This window comes from Salmo salar, chromosome ssa14 (genome assembly GCF_905237065.1).
Source record: "Salmo salar chromosome ssa14, Ssal_v3.1, whole genome shotgun sequence".
Classification (NCBI taxonomy): domain Eukaryota; kingdom Metazoa; phylum Chordata; class Actinopteri; order Salmoniformes; family Salmonidae; genus Salmo; species Salmo salar.
The window spans coordinates 91254166-91272306 of record NC_059455.1 but is presented as its reverse complement, the minus strand read 5'-3'; the positions used below and the strand labels follow the sequence as shown (position 1 = coordinate 91272306).

General features: G+C 45.8%; 1 protein-coding gene across 1 annotated transcript; it reads right to left on the bottom strand.

Annotated features, from left to right (window-relative positions):
* Positions 1-7800: 7800 nt before the first annotated feature.
* LOC106570591 (transmembrane protein 196) lies at positions 7801-17940 on the bottom strand. The gene is made up of 5 exons (XM_045693780.1): positions 17053-17940; positions 16424-16480; positions 8812-8947; positions 8453-8595; positions 7801-8267 (listed from the first exon to the last, which is right to left on the bottom strand). Exons 1-5 carry the CDS (start codon positions 17215-17217, stop codon positions 8199-8201), a joined length of 570 nt encoding a protein of 189 aa, XP_045549736.1. The 5' UTR covers positions 17218-17940; the 3' UTR covers positions 7801-8198.
* Positions 17941-18141: the final 201 nt, after the last annotated feature.

Below are 18141 nucleotides of genomic sequence, written 5' to 3'. Positions count from 1 at the left end.
AATGTCCAGGATTTACCTTTACTATGTTACGTCTACCCCTGAGTCCAGGTTGGTGGTTAACTTAACTACCTAAGTTGAATGCGCTGATTAAGTTGCTCTGGATAAGAGCATCTGCTAAATGATCAAAATGTAGTCTGGTACACTGGGTGGGTGGAGTTTGCACACTTTAGACCATTCCATTGGTCCTAAAGTGAAATCTCTGCCCACCTGTAGCACTGTGCGAACTAACATTTTAATTAACCAGGCAAGTCCATTAAGAACCCATTCTTATTTACAATGACGGCCTACCCTGGCCAAACCCAAATGACGCTGGGCCAATTGTACACCACCCTATGGGACTCCCAATCACGGACGGATGTGATACAGCCTGGAATCGCACCAGGGACTGCAGTGACACCTCTTGCACTGAGATGCAGTGCCTTAGACTGCTGCTCCACTCGGGAGCCCAGATGTAAAAATGATTGCACCCATCATGCACCGAGGCAGACGAACACACACAATATCCTGTCTAACCCCAACTCAGAGAAGACTTCATTCGATCTATACATTAAAATATATTTTGAGATGAGTGAAGTTCATAATCTCTAAAGTCTATACCTACTCCTCCCCCCTAAAGTCTATACCTACTCCTCCCCCCTAAAGTCTATACCTACTCCTCCCCCCTAAAGTCTATACCTACTCCTCCCCACTAGTCTGTACCTACTCCTCCCCCCTAAAGTCTATACCTACTCCTCCCCCCTAAAGTCTATACCTACTCCTCCCCCCTAAAGTCTATACCTACTCCTCCCCCCCTAAAGTCTATACCTACTCCTCCCCACTAGTCTGTACCTACTCCTCCCCCCCTAAAGTCTATACCTACTCCTCCCCCCTAAAGTCTATACCTACTCCTCCCCACTAGTCTGTACCTACTCCTCCCCCCTAAAGTCTATACCTACTCCTCCCCCCTAAAGTCTATACCTACTCCTCCCCACTAGTCTGTACCTACTCCTCCCCCTAAAGTCTACACCTACTCCTCTCCCCTAAAGTCTATACCTACTCCTCCCCACTAGTCTGTACCTACTCCTCCCCCACTAGTCTGTACCTACTCCTCCCCCCTAAAGTCTACACCTACTCCTCCCCCTAAAGTCTGTACCTACTCCTCCCCACTAGTCTGTACCTACTCCTCCCCCTAAAGTCTATACCTACTCATCCCCCTAGTCTACCCTCCTCCCCCTAAAGTCTATACCTACTCCTCCCCACTAGTCTGTACCTACTCCTCCCCACTAGTCTGTACCTACTCCTCCCCCCTAAAGTCTATACCTACTCCTCCCCCCTAAAGTCTATACCTACTCCTCCCCACTAGTCTGTACCTACTCCTCCCCCCTAAAGTCTATACCTACTCCTCCCCCTAAAGTCTATACCTACTCCTCCCCCTAAAGTCTATACCTACTCCTCCCCCCTAAAGTCTATACCTACTGCTCCCCCCTAAAGTCTATACCTACTCCTCCCCACTAGTCTGTACCTACTCCTCCCCCCTAAAGTCTATACCTACTCCTCCCCCCTAAAGTCTATACCTACTCCTCCCCACTAGTCTGTACCTACTCCTCCCCCCCTAAAGTCTATACCTACTCCTCCCCCCTAAAGTCTATACCTACTCCTCCCCCCTAAAGTCTATACCTACTCCTCCCCCCTAAACTCTATACCTACTCCTCCCCACTAGTCTGTACCTACTCCTCCCCCCTAAAGTCTATACCTACTCCTCCCCACTAGTCTATACCTACTCCTCCCCCCTAAAGTCTATACCTACTCCTCCCCCCTAAAGTCTATACCTACTCCTCCCCACTAGTCTGTACCTACTCCTCCCCCCTAAAGTCTATACCTACTCCTCCCCCCTAAAGTCTATACCTACTCCTCCCCACTAGTCTATACCTACTCCTCCCCCCCTAAAGTCTATACCTACTCCTCCCCACTAGTCTGTACCTACTCCTCCCCCCTAAAGTCTATACCTACTCCTCCCCCCTAAAGTCTATACCTACTCCTCCCCACTAGTCTGTACCTACTCCTCCCCCCTAAAGTCTATACCTACTCCTCCCCCCTAAAGTCTATACCTACTCCTCCCCCCTAAAGTCTATACCTACTCCTCCCCCTAAAGTCTATACCTACTCCTCCCCACTAGTCTGTACCTACTCCTCCCCCCTAAAGTCTATACCTACTCCTCCCCCCTAAAGTCTATACCTACACCTCCCCACTAGTCTATACCTACTCCTCCCCCCTAAACTCTATACCTACTCCTCCCCACTAGTCTGTACCTACTCCTCCCCCCTAAAGTCTATACCTACTCCTCCCCCCTAAAGTCTATACCTACTCCTCCCCCCTAAAGTCTGTACCTACTCCTCCCCACTAGTCTGTACCTACTCCTCCCCCTAAAGTCTATACCTACTCCTCCCCCCTAAAGTCTATACCTACTCCTCCCCCTAAATCTATACCTACTCCTCCCCCTAAAGTCTATACCTACTCCTCCCCCCTAAAGTCTATACCTACTCCTCCCCACTAGTCTATACCTACTCCTCCCCCCTAGTCTATACCTACTCCTCCCCCCTAAAGTCTATACCTACTCCTCCCCCCTAAAGTCTATACCTACTCCTCCCCACTAGTCTGTACCTACTCCTCCCCACTAGTCTATACCTACTCCTCCCCCCTAAAGTCTCTATACCTACTCCTCCCCCCTAAAGTCTATACCTACTCCTCCCCCACTAGTCTATACCTACTCCTCCCCCCTAAAGTCTATACCTACTCCTCCCCCCTAAAGTCTATACCTACTCCTCCCCCCTAAAGTCTATACCTACTCCTCCCCACTAGTCTGTACCTACTCCTCCCCCCTAAAGTCTATACCTACTCCTCCCCCCTAAAGTCTATACCTACTCCTCCCCCACTAGTCTATACCTACTCCTCCCCACTAGTCTGTACCTACTCCTCCCCCCTAAAGTCTATACCTACTCCTCCCCCTAAAGTCTATACCTACTCCTCCCCACTAGTCTGTACCTACTCCTCCCCCTAAAGTCTATACCTACTCCTCCCCCCTAAAGTCTATACCTACTCCTCCCCCTAAAGTCTATACCTACTCCTCCCCCCTAAAGTCTATACCTACTCCTCCCCCCTAAAGTCTATACCTACTCCTCCCCCACTAGTCTGTACCTACTCCTCCCCCCTAAAGTCTATACCTACTCCTCCCCCCTAAAGTCTATACCTACTCCTCCCCACTAGTCTATACCTACTCCTCCCCCTAAAAGTCTATACCTACTCCTCCCCACTAGTCTGTACCTACTCCTCCCCCTAAAGTCTATACCTACTCCTCCCCCTAAAGTCTATACCTACTCCTCCCCCTAAAGTCTGTACCTACTCCTCCCCACTAGTCTGTACCTACTCCTCCCCCCCTAAAGTCTATACCTACTCCTCCCCCTAAAGTCTATACCTACTCCTCCCCCTAAAGTCTATACCTACTCCTCCCCCCTAAAGTCTATACCTACTCCTCCCCCCTAAAGTCTATACCTACTCCTCCCCCCTAAAGTCTATACCTACTCCTCCCCCCTAAAGTCTATACCTACTCCTCCCCATTAAAGTCTATACCTACTCCTCCTCACTAAAGTCTATACCTACTCCCCCCCCCCTAAAGTCTATACCTACTCCTCCCCCCTAAAGGCTGTACCTACTCCTCCCCCCTAGTCTATACCTACTCCTCCCCCCTAAAGTCTATACCTACTCCTCCCCACTAGTCTATACCTACTCCTCCCCACTAGTCTGTACCTACTCCTCCCCCCTAAAGTCTATACCTACTCCTCCCCATTAAAGTCTATACCTACTCCTCCCCCCTAAAGTCTGTACCTACTCCTCCCCCCTAAAGTCTATACCTACTCCTCCCCCCCTAAAGTCTATACCTACTCCTCCCCACTAGTCTATACCTACTCCTCCCCACTAGTCTATACCTACTCCTCCCCCCTAAAGTCTATACCTACTCCTCCCCCCTAAAGTCTGTACCTACTCCTCCCCCCTAAAGTCTGTACCTACTCCTCCCCACTAAAGTCTATACCTACTCCTCCCCACTAAATCTATACCTACTCCTCCCCATTAAAGTCTATACCTACTCCTCCCCACTAGTCTGTACCTACTCCTCCCCCCTAAAGTCTATACCTACTCCTCCCCCCTAAAGTCTATACCTACTCCTCCCCCCTAAAGTCTATACCTACTCCTCCCCCTAAAGTCTATAGCTACTCCTCCCCCCTAAAGTCTATACCTACTCCTCCCCCCTAAAGTCTATACCTACTCCTCCCCCCTAAATCTATACCTACTCCTCCCCATTAAAGTCTATACCTACTCCTCCCCCCTAAAGTCTATACCTACTCCTCCCCACTAAATCTATACCTACTCCTCCCCATTAAAGTCTATACCTACTCCTCCCCACTAAAGTTATACCTACTCCTCCCTGCTAAAGTTCAGGGTGTTCCCCCGTTCATTGAACAGATGTTGTCACTGCAGTTGTGAATGGAATATAGATAAGCGTTGCTGCATAGCTATTTTCAGGTCTCTCCAGAGATGTTCCATTGGGTTCAAGTCTGGGCTCTGGCAGGGCCACTCAAGGACATTCAGAGACTTTTCCCGAAGCCACTCCTGCGTTGTCTTGGCTGTGTGCTTAGTGTCGTTTTTCTGTTGGAAGGGGAACATTCACCCCAGCCTGAGGTCCTGAGCGCTCTGGAGCAGGTTTTCATCAAGGATCTCTCTCTACTTTTCTCCATTCATGTTTCGCTTGATCCTGAGTAGTCACCACCATGCTTCACCATAAGGATGGTACCAGGTTTCCTCCAGACTTGACGCTTGGCATTCAGGCCAAAGAGTTCAATCTTGGTTCCATCAGAGCAGAGAATCTTGTTTCTCATGGTCTGAGAGTCCTTTAGGTGTATTTTGGCAAACTCCAAGCAGACTGTCATGTGCCTTTTCCATCTGGCCACTACCATAAAGGCCTGATTGGTGGAGTGCTGCAGAGGTGGTTGTCCTTCTGGAAGGTTCTCCCATCTCCACAGCGGAACTCTGGAGCTCTGTTAGTGTGACCAGCGGGTTCTTGGTCACCTCCCTGACGAAGGCTCTTCTACCCCAATTGCTCAGTTTGGCCAGGCGGCCAGCTCTAGGAAGAGTCTTGGTGGTTCCAAACTTCTTTCACTTAAGAATGATGGAGGCCACTGTGTTCTTGAGGACCTTCAATGCTGCAGACATTTTTTTGGTACCCTTCCCCAGATCTGTGCCTCGACACAATCCTGTCTCAGAGCTCTACGGACAATTCCTTCGACCTCATGGCTTGGTTTTTGCTCTGACATGCACTGTCACCTGTGGAACCTTATATAGACAGGTGTGTGCCTTTCTGATGTCCAATCAATTGAATTTACCAATCAAGTTGTAGAAACATCTCACGGACGATCAATGCAAACAGGATGCACCTGAGCTCAATTTTGAGTCTCATATCAAAAGGGTCTGAATACTTATGTAAATGGGTGGAGTATTGTGTGTGTGTTGAGGATTTGTTACATTTATCAAATTTAGAATAAGGCTGTAATGTAACAATGTGTAAAAAGTCAAGGGGTCCGAATACTTTCCGAAGGCACTGTACAAAACATTAGGAAAACCTGCTCTTTCCATGACAGACTGACCAGGTGAATCCAGGTGAAAGCAATGACTCCGTTATCGATGTCACTTGTTAAATCCACTACAATCAGTGTAGATGAACGGGAGGAGACAGGTTAAAGAAGGATCTTTAAGCCTTGAGACATGGGTTGTGTGTGTGTGCCATTCAGAGGGGGAATGACCAAGACAAAATATTTAAGTGCCTTTGAACTGGGTATGGTAGTAACTGCCAGGCTCACCGGTTTGAGTCAAGAACTGCAGCGCTGTCCCTGGCAACACACACAGTCTTACCTTGGTTAGTTACAGTAACAGACTGGTTACTATGTTTCTCCTGTCTATAGTAAGGAATAGTGATTGATCAATAAGGTTAACTAAGCATTTCCATAGTTTTATTTTTGTTTTATAAGAAGCCTATAGAAAAATATTGTAACTCCATAATGATTGTTTTCCTGATATACAGTACAAGCATGAATATACAGCAGGGGTGGAAGCTAACTGACCTCCTGGAGAGTTACTGGGTGTGTAGACTTCTGCTTCAGGATCTGGGTAGAACACTGCTGGAGAAAAGCAGCTCTACAGGAGGAGGGTTACCCACAACAGCTCTACAGGAGGACAGTTACCCACAGCAGCTCTACAGGAGGAGGGTTACCCACAACAGCTCTACAGGAGGAGGGTTACCCACAGCAACTCTACAGGATGAGGGTTACCCACAGCAGCTCTACAGGAGGAGGGTTACCCACAACAGCTCTACAGGAGGAGGGTTACCCACAGCAGCTCTACAGGAGGAGGGTTACCCACAACAGCTCTACAGGAGGAGGGTTACCAACAGGAGGAGGGTTACCCACAGGCGCGCTACAGGATGAGGGTTACCCACAACAGCTCTACAGGAGGAGGGTTACCCACAACAGCTCTACAGGAGGAGGGTTACCCACAACAGCTCTACAGGAGGAGGGTTACCCACAACAGCTCTACAGGAGGACAGCTCTACAGGATGAGGGTTACCCACAACAGCTCTACAGGAGGACGGTTACCCACAGCAGCTCTACAGGAGGACAGCTCTACAGGATGAGGGTTACCCACAGCAGCTCTACAGGAGGAGGGTTACCAACAGCAGCTCTACAGGAGGAGGGTTACCAACAGCAGCTCTACAGGAGGAGGGTTACCAACAGCAGCTCTACAGGAGGAGGGTTACCCACAGCAGCTCTACAGGAGGACGGTTACCCACAGCAGCTCTACAGGAGGAGGGTTACCCACAGCACCTCTACAGGAGGAGGGTTACCCACAACAGCTCTACAGAAGGAGGGTTACCCACAACAGCTCTACAGGAGGACAGTTGCCCACAACAGCTCTACAGGAGGAGGGTTACCCACAACAGCTCTACAGGAGGACAGCTCTACAGGATGAGGGTTACCCACAACAGCTCTACAGGATGAGGGTTACCCACAGCAGCTCTACAGGAGGAGGGTTACCCACAGTAGCTCTACAGGAGGAGGGTTACCCACAACAGCTCTACAGGATGAGGGTTACCCACAGCAGCTCTACAGGAGGAGGGTTACCAACAGCAGCTCTACAGGAGGAGGGTTACCCACAGTAGCTCTACAGGAGGAGGGTTACCCACAGCAGCTCTACAGGATGAGGGTTACCCACAGTAGCTCTACAGGAGGAGGGTTACCCACAGCAGCTCTACAGGAGGAGGGTTACCAACAGGAGGAGGGTTACCCACAACAGCTCTACAGGATGAGGGTTACCCACAACAGCTCTACAGGATGAGGGTTACCCACAGCAACTCTACAGGATGAGGGTTACCCACAGCAGCTCTACAGGAGGAGGGTTACCCACAACAGCTCTACAGGAGGAGGGTTACCCACAGCAGCTCTACAGGAGGAGGGTTACCCACAGCAGCTCTACAGGAGGAGGGTTACCCACAGCAGCTCTACAGTGTGCATCGTTGGTCGTCTGTCTGATACTTTAAATAATTCCATATTCTGCTCTGTATTAGATCGCTAAAGCACTGTTCCTTCATACACCTACATTCATATAGCCAGAACCAGGGGGAGGGAGGGAGGGAGGGAGGGAGGGAGAGAGAGAGGAATGGGAGAGAGAGAGAGGAATGGGAGAGGGAGATAGGAATGAGAGAGAGGAATGAGGGAGAGGGAGGAATGGGAGAGAGAGATTTAAAATAAATTGCATGCGTGTTTTGTGATAATTAGTTTGAAGCGTCTGATTGGCTGTCTGTCCCTCCTGTCTGTGAGGGCATATGTCATGGGGCTCTGTGTGTTAGGACTATCAGACCTCGGAACAACTTGTTCAAGAATAGCGTTCATTGTTGTTTTATTTTGGGAAACTTCTTCCATCTGTGCTGAAGTTCTCTACAAACAGCTCTGCAATAATGCTGCTCAGCTCTGTTACGACATCACTCCGTTGTCAGGGCAACAAGGTGTGTACATCATCAGGGCAGCAAGTTGTGTCCATTGTCAGGGCAACAAGGTGGTTCCATTGTCAGGGTTACAAGATGTGCCAGTTGTCAGGGCAACAAGGTGGTTCCATTGTCAAGGAGATGTGGTGTTAGCATTGTAGGAGATCTGGGGAATCCCATTGCTGGAGTTGTCAAGGATCTCCTGTTGGAAACACACACACACACACACACACACACACACACACACACACACACACACACACACACACACACACACACACACACACACACGTACGTTAGTATCACTCAGCTGTGGATTATAACTGAGGAGCATTAAGAGTAATGTGTGATTGCAGTCCAAGCTTGTGAGTGTGTTTTGTTTCTTACAAAAGATCCGTGTGTGTATGAATCCTTCTCAGCCATCTCGTGTGAGTGGTGCAGTGAGTGTTCTCTCTCCAGAAACATCCTCTGCTGTTCTGAACTGGCCAGACGACAGGTCAACCAGGTGGAGAGGGTACAGGAAGAGATACCTACGGGAGAGAGGGAGATGACTAATTGAATGGTGCCAGAATCTGAACGTTACCTTTCATATACAGACAGACGTTTTCATGCAGGTTAGATGAGGTATTGGGTCAGCGTCGCCCAGCTCAACTACCTGGAGTTGGAATGAGTTGATTTTAGTGTCATGTAATATAATGTTTAACTATGTTTCAAAGTGTTTTGTAGCGTTTCATAGTGTTGCAAACCCAGGCAGGCAATAGTCATGGCTGCTAGGTGTAGGGAACGAAGAGAGTCCGGTCGTCGTGACAACGCCCTAACGAACTGGAAGTTGAGAATCCCTCCAATCAGACCACAGATACAGCAAGCTGAGAACAGAATCATCTGGAGAGGGAGAGAGGGAAAGAGGGAGGGAGAGACATAGGGAGGGAAAGAGAGAGGGAGAGGGAAAGAAGGAGGGAAAGAAGGAAAGCGGGAGGGAGAGACATAGGGAGAGAAAGAGAGAGGGAGAGGGAAAGAGAGGAAGAGGGAGGGAGAGACATAGGGAGGGAAAGAGAGAGGGGGAGGGAGGGAAAGAGAGAGAGGGGGAGGGAAAGAGAGAGGGAGGGAAAGGGAGAGAGGGGGAGGGAAAGAGAGAGAGAGGGGGAAAGACGGAGAGGGATAAAAAAACAAGAGAATAAAGCGATATAAATACACACAGACTTAAATGACTGCTCCTGCAGATACTATAGCCACCTTGTCAGCAGAAACAATACATGGTGAGATGGAACACAGTTTATAGTTTCCTGCTCTATACCTGTAAATGAGATGGAACACAGTTTAGAGTTTCCTGCTCTATACCTGTAAATGAGATGGAACACAGTTTAGAGTTTCCTGCTCTATACCTGTAAATGAGATGGAACACAGTTTAGAGTTTCCTGCTCTATACCTGTAAATGAGATGGAACACACTGTAAATACTGGTTTGTGGTTCAGTACTATACATGACTCCACACATTGTTTTTAAAACGTGTAAAATAAATTATGTTCAGCATAATTATCCACACACACACACACACACACACTCTTCTGCCATTTCCTGGAAGCTCAGTTTCAGTGAACAAGCCTCTAAGTACCCTGTCCCACTCAGAACCCCCACACCCTTTATTCCTGTGTGTGTGTGTGTGTGTGTGTGTGTGTGTGTGTGTGTGTGTGTGTGTGTGTGTGTGTGTGTGTGTGTGTGTGTGTGTGTGTGTGTGTGTGTGTGTGTGTGTGGATAGACACGTCAGGTTTCCTAATGTAACACATGCCTTCAGTAAATGTCCACATGGAAAATCAGAGCTCCTGTTTCAGTCATTATCCATTGTTTGAAAACACATCAGACTCCAGAGAAACACTAACCTAGGATAACCTAATCATCACACAGAGTTTGGGGGAGGATAGGAGAGGGAGAGGAGAGAGAGGGGTGACTGCTGAGAGAAGAGGATGGAGAAGGGGAGAGAGAGACATACGCCCAGGCCGTGAGCAGAGCAACAGCCCCATCCTCAGATGCTCAGCATGCTCTGCTAAAAGCTAATGGTCCGGGCCTAAACCACACAAATTACAACACTGGACACTATAGACCACAAAGCATCCTGGGATATACAAGCTCTGAGGTCATCTGCCTTTGGCCTAAAGAGCAGGAACCCAGACTTCAACAAAGAAATCAGAAATACAGACATTGGCATTTTGCAAGAAACATGGTATAGGAGAAATGGACCGACTGATTGGCGACTAGGTTACAGAGAGCTGGTAGTCCCATCCACCAAACTACCAGGTGTGAAACAGGGAAGAGACTCAGGGGGTATGCTAATTTGGTATAGAGCAGACCTAACTCACTCTATTAAATTAATCAAAACAGGAACATTTTACATTTGGCTAGAAATTAATAAGGAAATGATTTCAACAGAGAAAAATGCTCTCCTGTGTGCTACCTATATCCCCCCACTAGAATCCCCATACTTTAATGAAGACAGCTTCTCCATCCTACCTATATCCCCCCACTAGAATCCCCATACTTTAATGAAGACAGCTTCTCCATCCTACCTATATCCCCCCACTAGAATCCCCATACTATAATGAAGACAGCTTCTCCATACTACCTATATCCCCCCACTAGAATCCCCATACTTGAATGAAGACAGCTTCTCCATACTACCTATATACCCCCACTAGAATCCCCATACTTTAATGAAGACAGCTTCTCCATACTACCTATATACCCCCACTAGAATCCCCATACTATAATGAAGACAGCTTCTCCATCCTACCTATATCCCCCCACTAGAATCCCCATACTATAATGAAGACAGCTTCTCCATCCTACCTATATCCCCCCCACTAGAATCCCCATACTATAATGAAGACAGCTTCTCCATACTACCTATATCCCCCACTAGAATCCCCATACTATAATGAAGACAGCTTCTCCATACTACCTATATCCCCCACTAGAATCCCCATACTATAATGAAGACAGCTTCTCCATCCTACCTATATCCCCCACTAGAATCCCCATACTATAATGAAGACAGCTTCTCCATACTACCTATATCCCCCCCACTAGAATCCCCATACTTTAATGAAGACAGCTTCTCCATCCTGGAGGGGGAAATCAATCATTTCCAGGCCCTGGGACATGTACTAGTCTGTGGTGACCTAAAACCCAGACAAGAACCTGACACCCTCAGCACACAGGGGGAGAAACACCTGCCTGGAGGTGACAGCATTCCCTCCCCCATGTGCCCCCCTAGACACAACTATGACAACACAACCAACACAAACAGGTCACAACTCCTGCAGCTCTGTCCTACGCTGGGTCTGTACATAGTCAATGGTAGGCTTCGATCAGACTCCTTTAGTAGGTACACCCTCAGATCATCCCCTGGCAGTAGTACTGTAGACTACTTTATCACTGACCTCAACCCAGAGTCTCTCAGAGCGTTCACAGTCAGCCCACTGACACCCCTATCAGACCACAGAAAAATCACAGTCTACTTGAACAGAGTAATACTCAACCATGAGTTATACCATGAGTTATACCATGAGTTATCGATGAGTTATACCATGAATTATACCATGAATTATACCATGAGTTATACCATGAGTTATACCATGTGTTATACCATGAGTTATATCATGTGTTATACCATGAGTTATATCATGTGTTATACCATGAGTTATACCATGAGTTATATCATGTGTTATACCATGAGTTATACCATGAGTTATACCATGAGTTATACCATGAGTTATACCATGAGTTATACCATGAGTTATTAATGAGTTATACCATGAGTTATACCATGAGTTATACCATGAGTTATGCCATGAGTTATCGATGAGTTATACCATGAGTTATACCATGAATTATACCATGAATTATACCATGAATTATACCATGAGTTATACCATGAGTTATACCATGTGTTATACCATGAGTTATATCATGTGTTATACCATGAGTTATACCATGAGTTATATCATGTGTTATACCATGAGTTATACCATGAGTTATATCATGAGTTATACCATGAGTTATACCATGAGTTATTAATGAGTTATACCATGAGTTATACCATGAGTTATACCATGAGTTATACCATGAGTTATACCATGAGTTATCGATGAGTTATACCATGAGTTATCGATGAGTTATACCATGAGTTATACCATGAGTTATACCATGAGTTATACCATGAGTTATCGATGAGTTATACCATGAGTTATACCATGAGTTATACCATGAGTTATTAATGAGTTATACCATGAGTTATCGATGAGTTATACCATGAGTTAGTTATACCATGAGTTATACCATGAGTTATACCATGAGTTATACCATGAGTTAGTTATACCATGAGTTATACCATGAGTTACACCATGAGTTATATCATGTGTTATACCATGAGTTATACCATGAGTTATACCATGAGTTATATCATGAGTTATACCATGAGTTATCGATGAGTTATACCATGAGTTATACCATGAGTTATACCATGAGTTATTGATGAGTTATACCATGAGTTATACCATGAGTTATACCATGAGTTATCGATGAGTTATACCATGAGTTATACCATGAGTTATTAATGAGTTATACCATGAGTTATACCATGAGTTATACCATGAGTTATACCATGAGTTATTAATGAGTTATACCATGAGTTATCGATGAGTTATACCATGAGTTATACCATGTGTTATACCATGCGTTATACCATGAGTTATTGATGAGTTATCGATGAGTTATCGATGAGTTATCCCATGAGTTATACCATGAGTTATACCATGAGTTATACCATGAGTTATACCATGAGATATCGAAGCTGAACAAACTGCAGGTTATTAAGAAATGCTAGAGATGGACGGAGGTTAGTGTAGAAATCTACCAACAAACAATTAGCCAACAATAAATCCCTCCTATCTTCCTGGACAAAATGTTTCCCTGCAATAGTGGTGTAAACTTAGCAGTATGAAGCCTGAACAGTATATTTGACAAATAATATTGTATGAAATGTAAAAACATTCTAGCAGAAAACCTAAGAAGGCCCTCCTGAGTGGCACAGGGGTCTAAAGCCCTGCATCGCAGTGCTAGCGGTACCACTGGAGATTCTGGGTTCAAGTCCAGGCTCTGTTGCGACAGGGAGACTCATGGGGCGGCGCACAATTGTCCCAGTGTCATCCGGGTTTGTCCTTGTCCCATCACACACTAGCAACTCCTGTTGTGGGCTGTGTGCAGTGCACGCTGACACGGTCACCAGGTGTACAGTGTTTACTCCACCACATTGGTGTGGCTGGCTTCCAGGATAAGTGGGCATTGTGCCAAGAAGCAGTGTGGCTTGGTTGGGTTGTGTTTCAGAGGACGCACGGCTCTTGACCTTCGCCTCTCCCGAGTCCGTACGGGAGTTGCAGCAATGAGACAAGACTGTAACTACCAAGATTTAAAAAAAAATAAAAATAATAAAACCTAAGAAAACGAACAACAACGAGAAATGGTTTAATGAAGAAAGCAAAAACCATAGAAAGATATTGAGAAACCTATCCAACCTGTCACGTTTACTCACGCTCCCCGTCTCTGTGTGTGGTGATTATTGCGCACACCTGTCACCATCGTTACTCGCACCTGCGACTCATGAGACTCACCTGGACTGCATCACTTCAATTATTTCCATCCCTCTATCTGTCACTCCCTCAGGTTCATTCCCCAGTCAGCCTTGTTGTTTTGTTCCTGTTTTTATGTCCAGACGCGGTTTGCGTTTTGTTTTCATGTTTATTTATTATTAAAGCCACACCCCGTACTTGCTTCTCGTCTCCCAGCATCTGCGTTACACAACCAAAAACACAGAGACCCAGAAAATGATAACCTATGCCTTCAGTAGGGGGAAACACTAAAACAGTAGAGGTATACACTACGAGGAAAGAACAGCATGTCAGAAATCAGCTCAATGTGATTGAAGAATCCGTAGAATCTAACCACTTCTGGAATACTCTAAACAAACAACATGAAGAGTTATCTATCCAAAACGGAGATGTGTGGATAAACCACTTCTCCAATCTGTTTGGCCCTATAATAAAATGTAAAAACATAATAATTTACAAAACGTAGAATCAACAATTAAAGACTACCAGAACCCACTGGGCTCTCCAATTACATTGGATAAGCTACAGGACAAAACAGAAATCCTTCAACACAAAAAGGCCTGTGGTGTTGATGACCTACTAATCAAAATGATCAAATATACAAACCACTAATTAAAATGGGCTTTTCTTGAACATTTCAACACTATCCTCAGCTCTGGCATCTTCCCCAGTGTTTCGAACCAAGGTCTGATCAATCAATCCACAAAAGTAGAGAGAAATTTCACCCCGATAATTACAGTGGAATCTGCTTCAACAGCAACCTCTGAAAAATCCTCTACAGTATCATTAACAGCAGAGTCCAACATTTCCTCTGTGAAAACAACGTCCTGAGCAAATGTCAAATTGGCTTCTTACCAAAATATCGTACGACAGACCACATATACACCTTGCACACCCTAATTGACAAACAAACCAAAACATACTTTGTTGATTTCAAAAAAGCTTTTGACTCAATTTGGAATGACGGTCTGCTTTACAAATTGATGGAAAGCGGTGTTGGGGGAAAAACATATGACATAAAATCAATGTACACAAACTAGTGTGCGGTTAAAATTGGCAAAAAACACACATTTATTTCCACAGGCCCGTGGGGTGAGACAGGCATGCAGCTTGGACCCACTGTTTGCAGATGATCTGGTGCTTCTGTACCCAACGAAGGAGGGTCTACAGCAGCACCTAGATCTTGTACACAGATTCTGCCAGACCTGGGCCCTGACAGACCTGGGCCCTGACAGACCTGGGCCCTGACACTAAATCTCAGTAAGACACAAATAATGGTGTTCCAAAAAAGGTCCAGTTGCCAGGACAACAAATACAAATTCCATCTAGATACCGTTGCCCTAGAGCACACAAAGAATTATACCTACTTCGGCCTAAACATCAACGCCACAGGTAACTTCCACAAGGCTGTGAACGATCTAAGAGACAAGAAAGAAGGGCTTTCTATGCCATCAAAAGGAACATAAAACTTGACATCCCAACTAGGATCTGGCAAAAAAATACAATCAGTTAGAGAACCCATTGCTTTCTACGGTTGTAAGGTCTGGGGTCCACTCACCAATCAAGACTTCACGAAAATGGGACAAACAGCCAATTGAGACTCTGCATGCAGAATTCTGCTAAAATATCATTAATGTACAATGCATTCAGTGCAGAATCACGAATCATTATTCAAATCCAGAAAAAATAGCTGTTAAATTCTACAACCACTTAAAAGGAAGTTATGCCCACACATTTCACTACAATGCCCTCCCCAACAGAGAGATGGACCTAGAGAAGAGTCCCCTCAGCCAGCTGGTCCTGGGGCTCTGTTCACAAGCAGACTCCAGGACAGCAACAAAATTAGACCCAGACAAATTATGAGAGAAAAAAATAGATCAAAAATAACTATTTGACACATTGGAAAGAATCAACCAAAAAACAGAGCAAACTGGAATGCTGTCTGTCCCTGAACAGAGAGTACACAGTAACAGAATACCTAACCATTGTGACTGACCCAAAATTAAAAAAAATCCTTGACTATGTACAGACTCAGTTAGCATAGCCTTGCTATTGAGAGAGACCACACAAGGCAGAACAGGCTATGTGCCCAGAGAATTAGGTGGAAACTGAGCTGCACTTCCTTTCCTCCTGCTGCCAAAGGTATGACCATATTAGAGACACGTATTTCCCACAGAGACGACACAGACCCACAAAGAATTTAAAAACAAATCACATGTTGATAGACTCCCATATCTGTCAGGCGAAATACTGCAGTAAACAATCCCAGTAGAAAACACCCCGAAAACACCACGACAACAGGATATCCAGTCGAGCACAAACTACATAGTAAATACAACCAATATTTATTTGTTTACTTATCTTCCCCTACTATTCGTACTACAGCTATTTGCACATTGTTGAAAACCCTGTGCGTAGCTGATATTATAATATTTGAAATGTATTTATCTTTTTGAAACCTTTGAGTACAATGTTCATTTTGTTATGCTTTTTGTTGATGTTGTTTATTATCTATTTCACTTGTTTCCCAATAAAGCCCCTTTCAGGAGAGAGAGAACTTCTGAGAGAAGCAGCAAGGAGGATAAGAGAGAGAGTATGAGTGTGAGTGTGTGTGTGTGTGTGTGTGTGTGTGTGTGTGTGTGTGTGTGTGTGTGTGTGCGCACATGCGTGTTTGTGTGTTGTGAGCGTGTGTACTCACGATGAGTCCAGTCCTCTTCCTGGCACAGAGCACTCCACACATCCCACAGATTAGAAACTGAGAGAGAGAGAACAGACCCTAATCAGATCCCAATCCAAACTGGCATTTCATTGGTCGGTGCGAGGAAAAGTAAACCCGAAGGGGAGACAGATGTGGAGCGGGAGTTCTCACTGAATGAGGGATTCTTGAAAGACAAGACAGTCTCCACTTTAAAAAAAATAATTTTAACAAATGTTTTTCATAATTTCAACAACATTTTAAATGTATATTTTGACAGACAAATGTATCAGCATACCTTGTAAAGTAACAACCGCCTAATTATTTGTAATTTTTATTCATAAAATGCAACTTACTGGATTTGAGGCAACTCTGTCACACACACTATAAAAGGCATTCCATTTGTACAATTATTGTCCAAGTTTTTAAAGGCCTTGATTATTTAATTCTAACATTAGATTATTCAAATATGTTATAAAAATCTTTGAACTATTTAATGCTCAAGGGCTAATTTCGTTAGCATTGTGGCATGTTTTCACACACACACACACACACACACACACACACACACACACACACACACACACACACACACACACACAGAAAGATGGTAAACTAAAAGTTTGACGTACACACATGCCGCTCCAGACAGGAGAAGCGTCTCCTTGCTGCAGCTTGTGTTCCTCCCTGACCCGGCTGAGCCCCACGGCTCCCAGGACGATACTGGTCACTCCCAGACCCACCTCCAACACTGACAGCAGCAGCAGGCTCCACAGGATCTTCCGGCTGGAGCACATCCTGCCCGGGCATCCTCCTGGAGACCAGCCGGTCTGTCCTCCGAGGTCGGCCTCAGTCAGGAGGGTCGGCAGCAAACGAAAACAAGCCTTTCTTAGGCTACTCCCTGGAAAACAGTCACTACTCTGATTAAATAAAGATGAACTGAAATGGATAAGTCCTGTTTCATCCCATTTCAGAAAATGTCATGTTTTTGTGCCAACTAGCAACCCGAGCCTGGAGGAGCCGGTGTCCGCCTGTCGGCCCGTGGCGGATGGCGTGATGTTAGTCCATATCCCAGTGCTGAGGAAAGTTTTGGACAGGAGATCAGGGAATGATGTCGAGTAGATTTTCTATATATTTATTTAGCTATTTTTTATCAGACACTAACCTGCATGAACAAAGACTAGATCATTATTTCCAAATCCAAAAGTGAGTCGTCTCTGAAAATGGGAGCTCCTCCGGTCAACACTTAGAGGAGAGCGAGCTGCTCTAAACTTCCCGCTGGTTGGTTGTTAACGAGAATGGCTCCCGGTTGCTGTCCATGGTGCTTAAACGCTATCGCAGATCTCTCTCTCTCTCTCTCTCTCTCTCTCTCTCTCTCTCTCTCTCAGAGCGAGAGACTCACTCAGACAGTGGGACACCTCCTCCTCCGGTCTATCAGTTTAGTTTAGACTCCAGAGACTCTCCGTTCCCCGCGTGACTCCCGGGCAGATTCACAGACACAAACTGGTGTCATTAGCACAACCCTGGTAAAAACAACAACACTGGGTTTATCTTTCTCTCAAAGTCACACACACACTGAACTGAACAGCCAACCCCCATAGACAGTAACCTACACACACTGAACTGAACAGCCAACCCCCATAGACAGTAACCTACACACACTGAACTGAACAGCCAACCCCCATAGACAGTAACCTACACACACACTGAACAGCCAACCC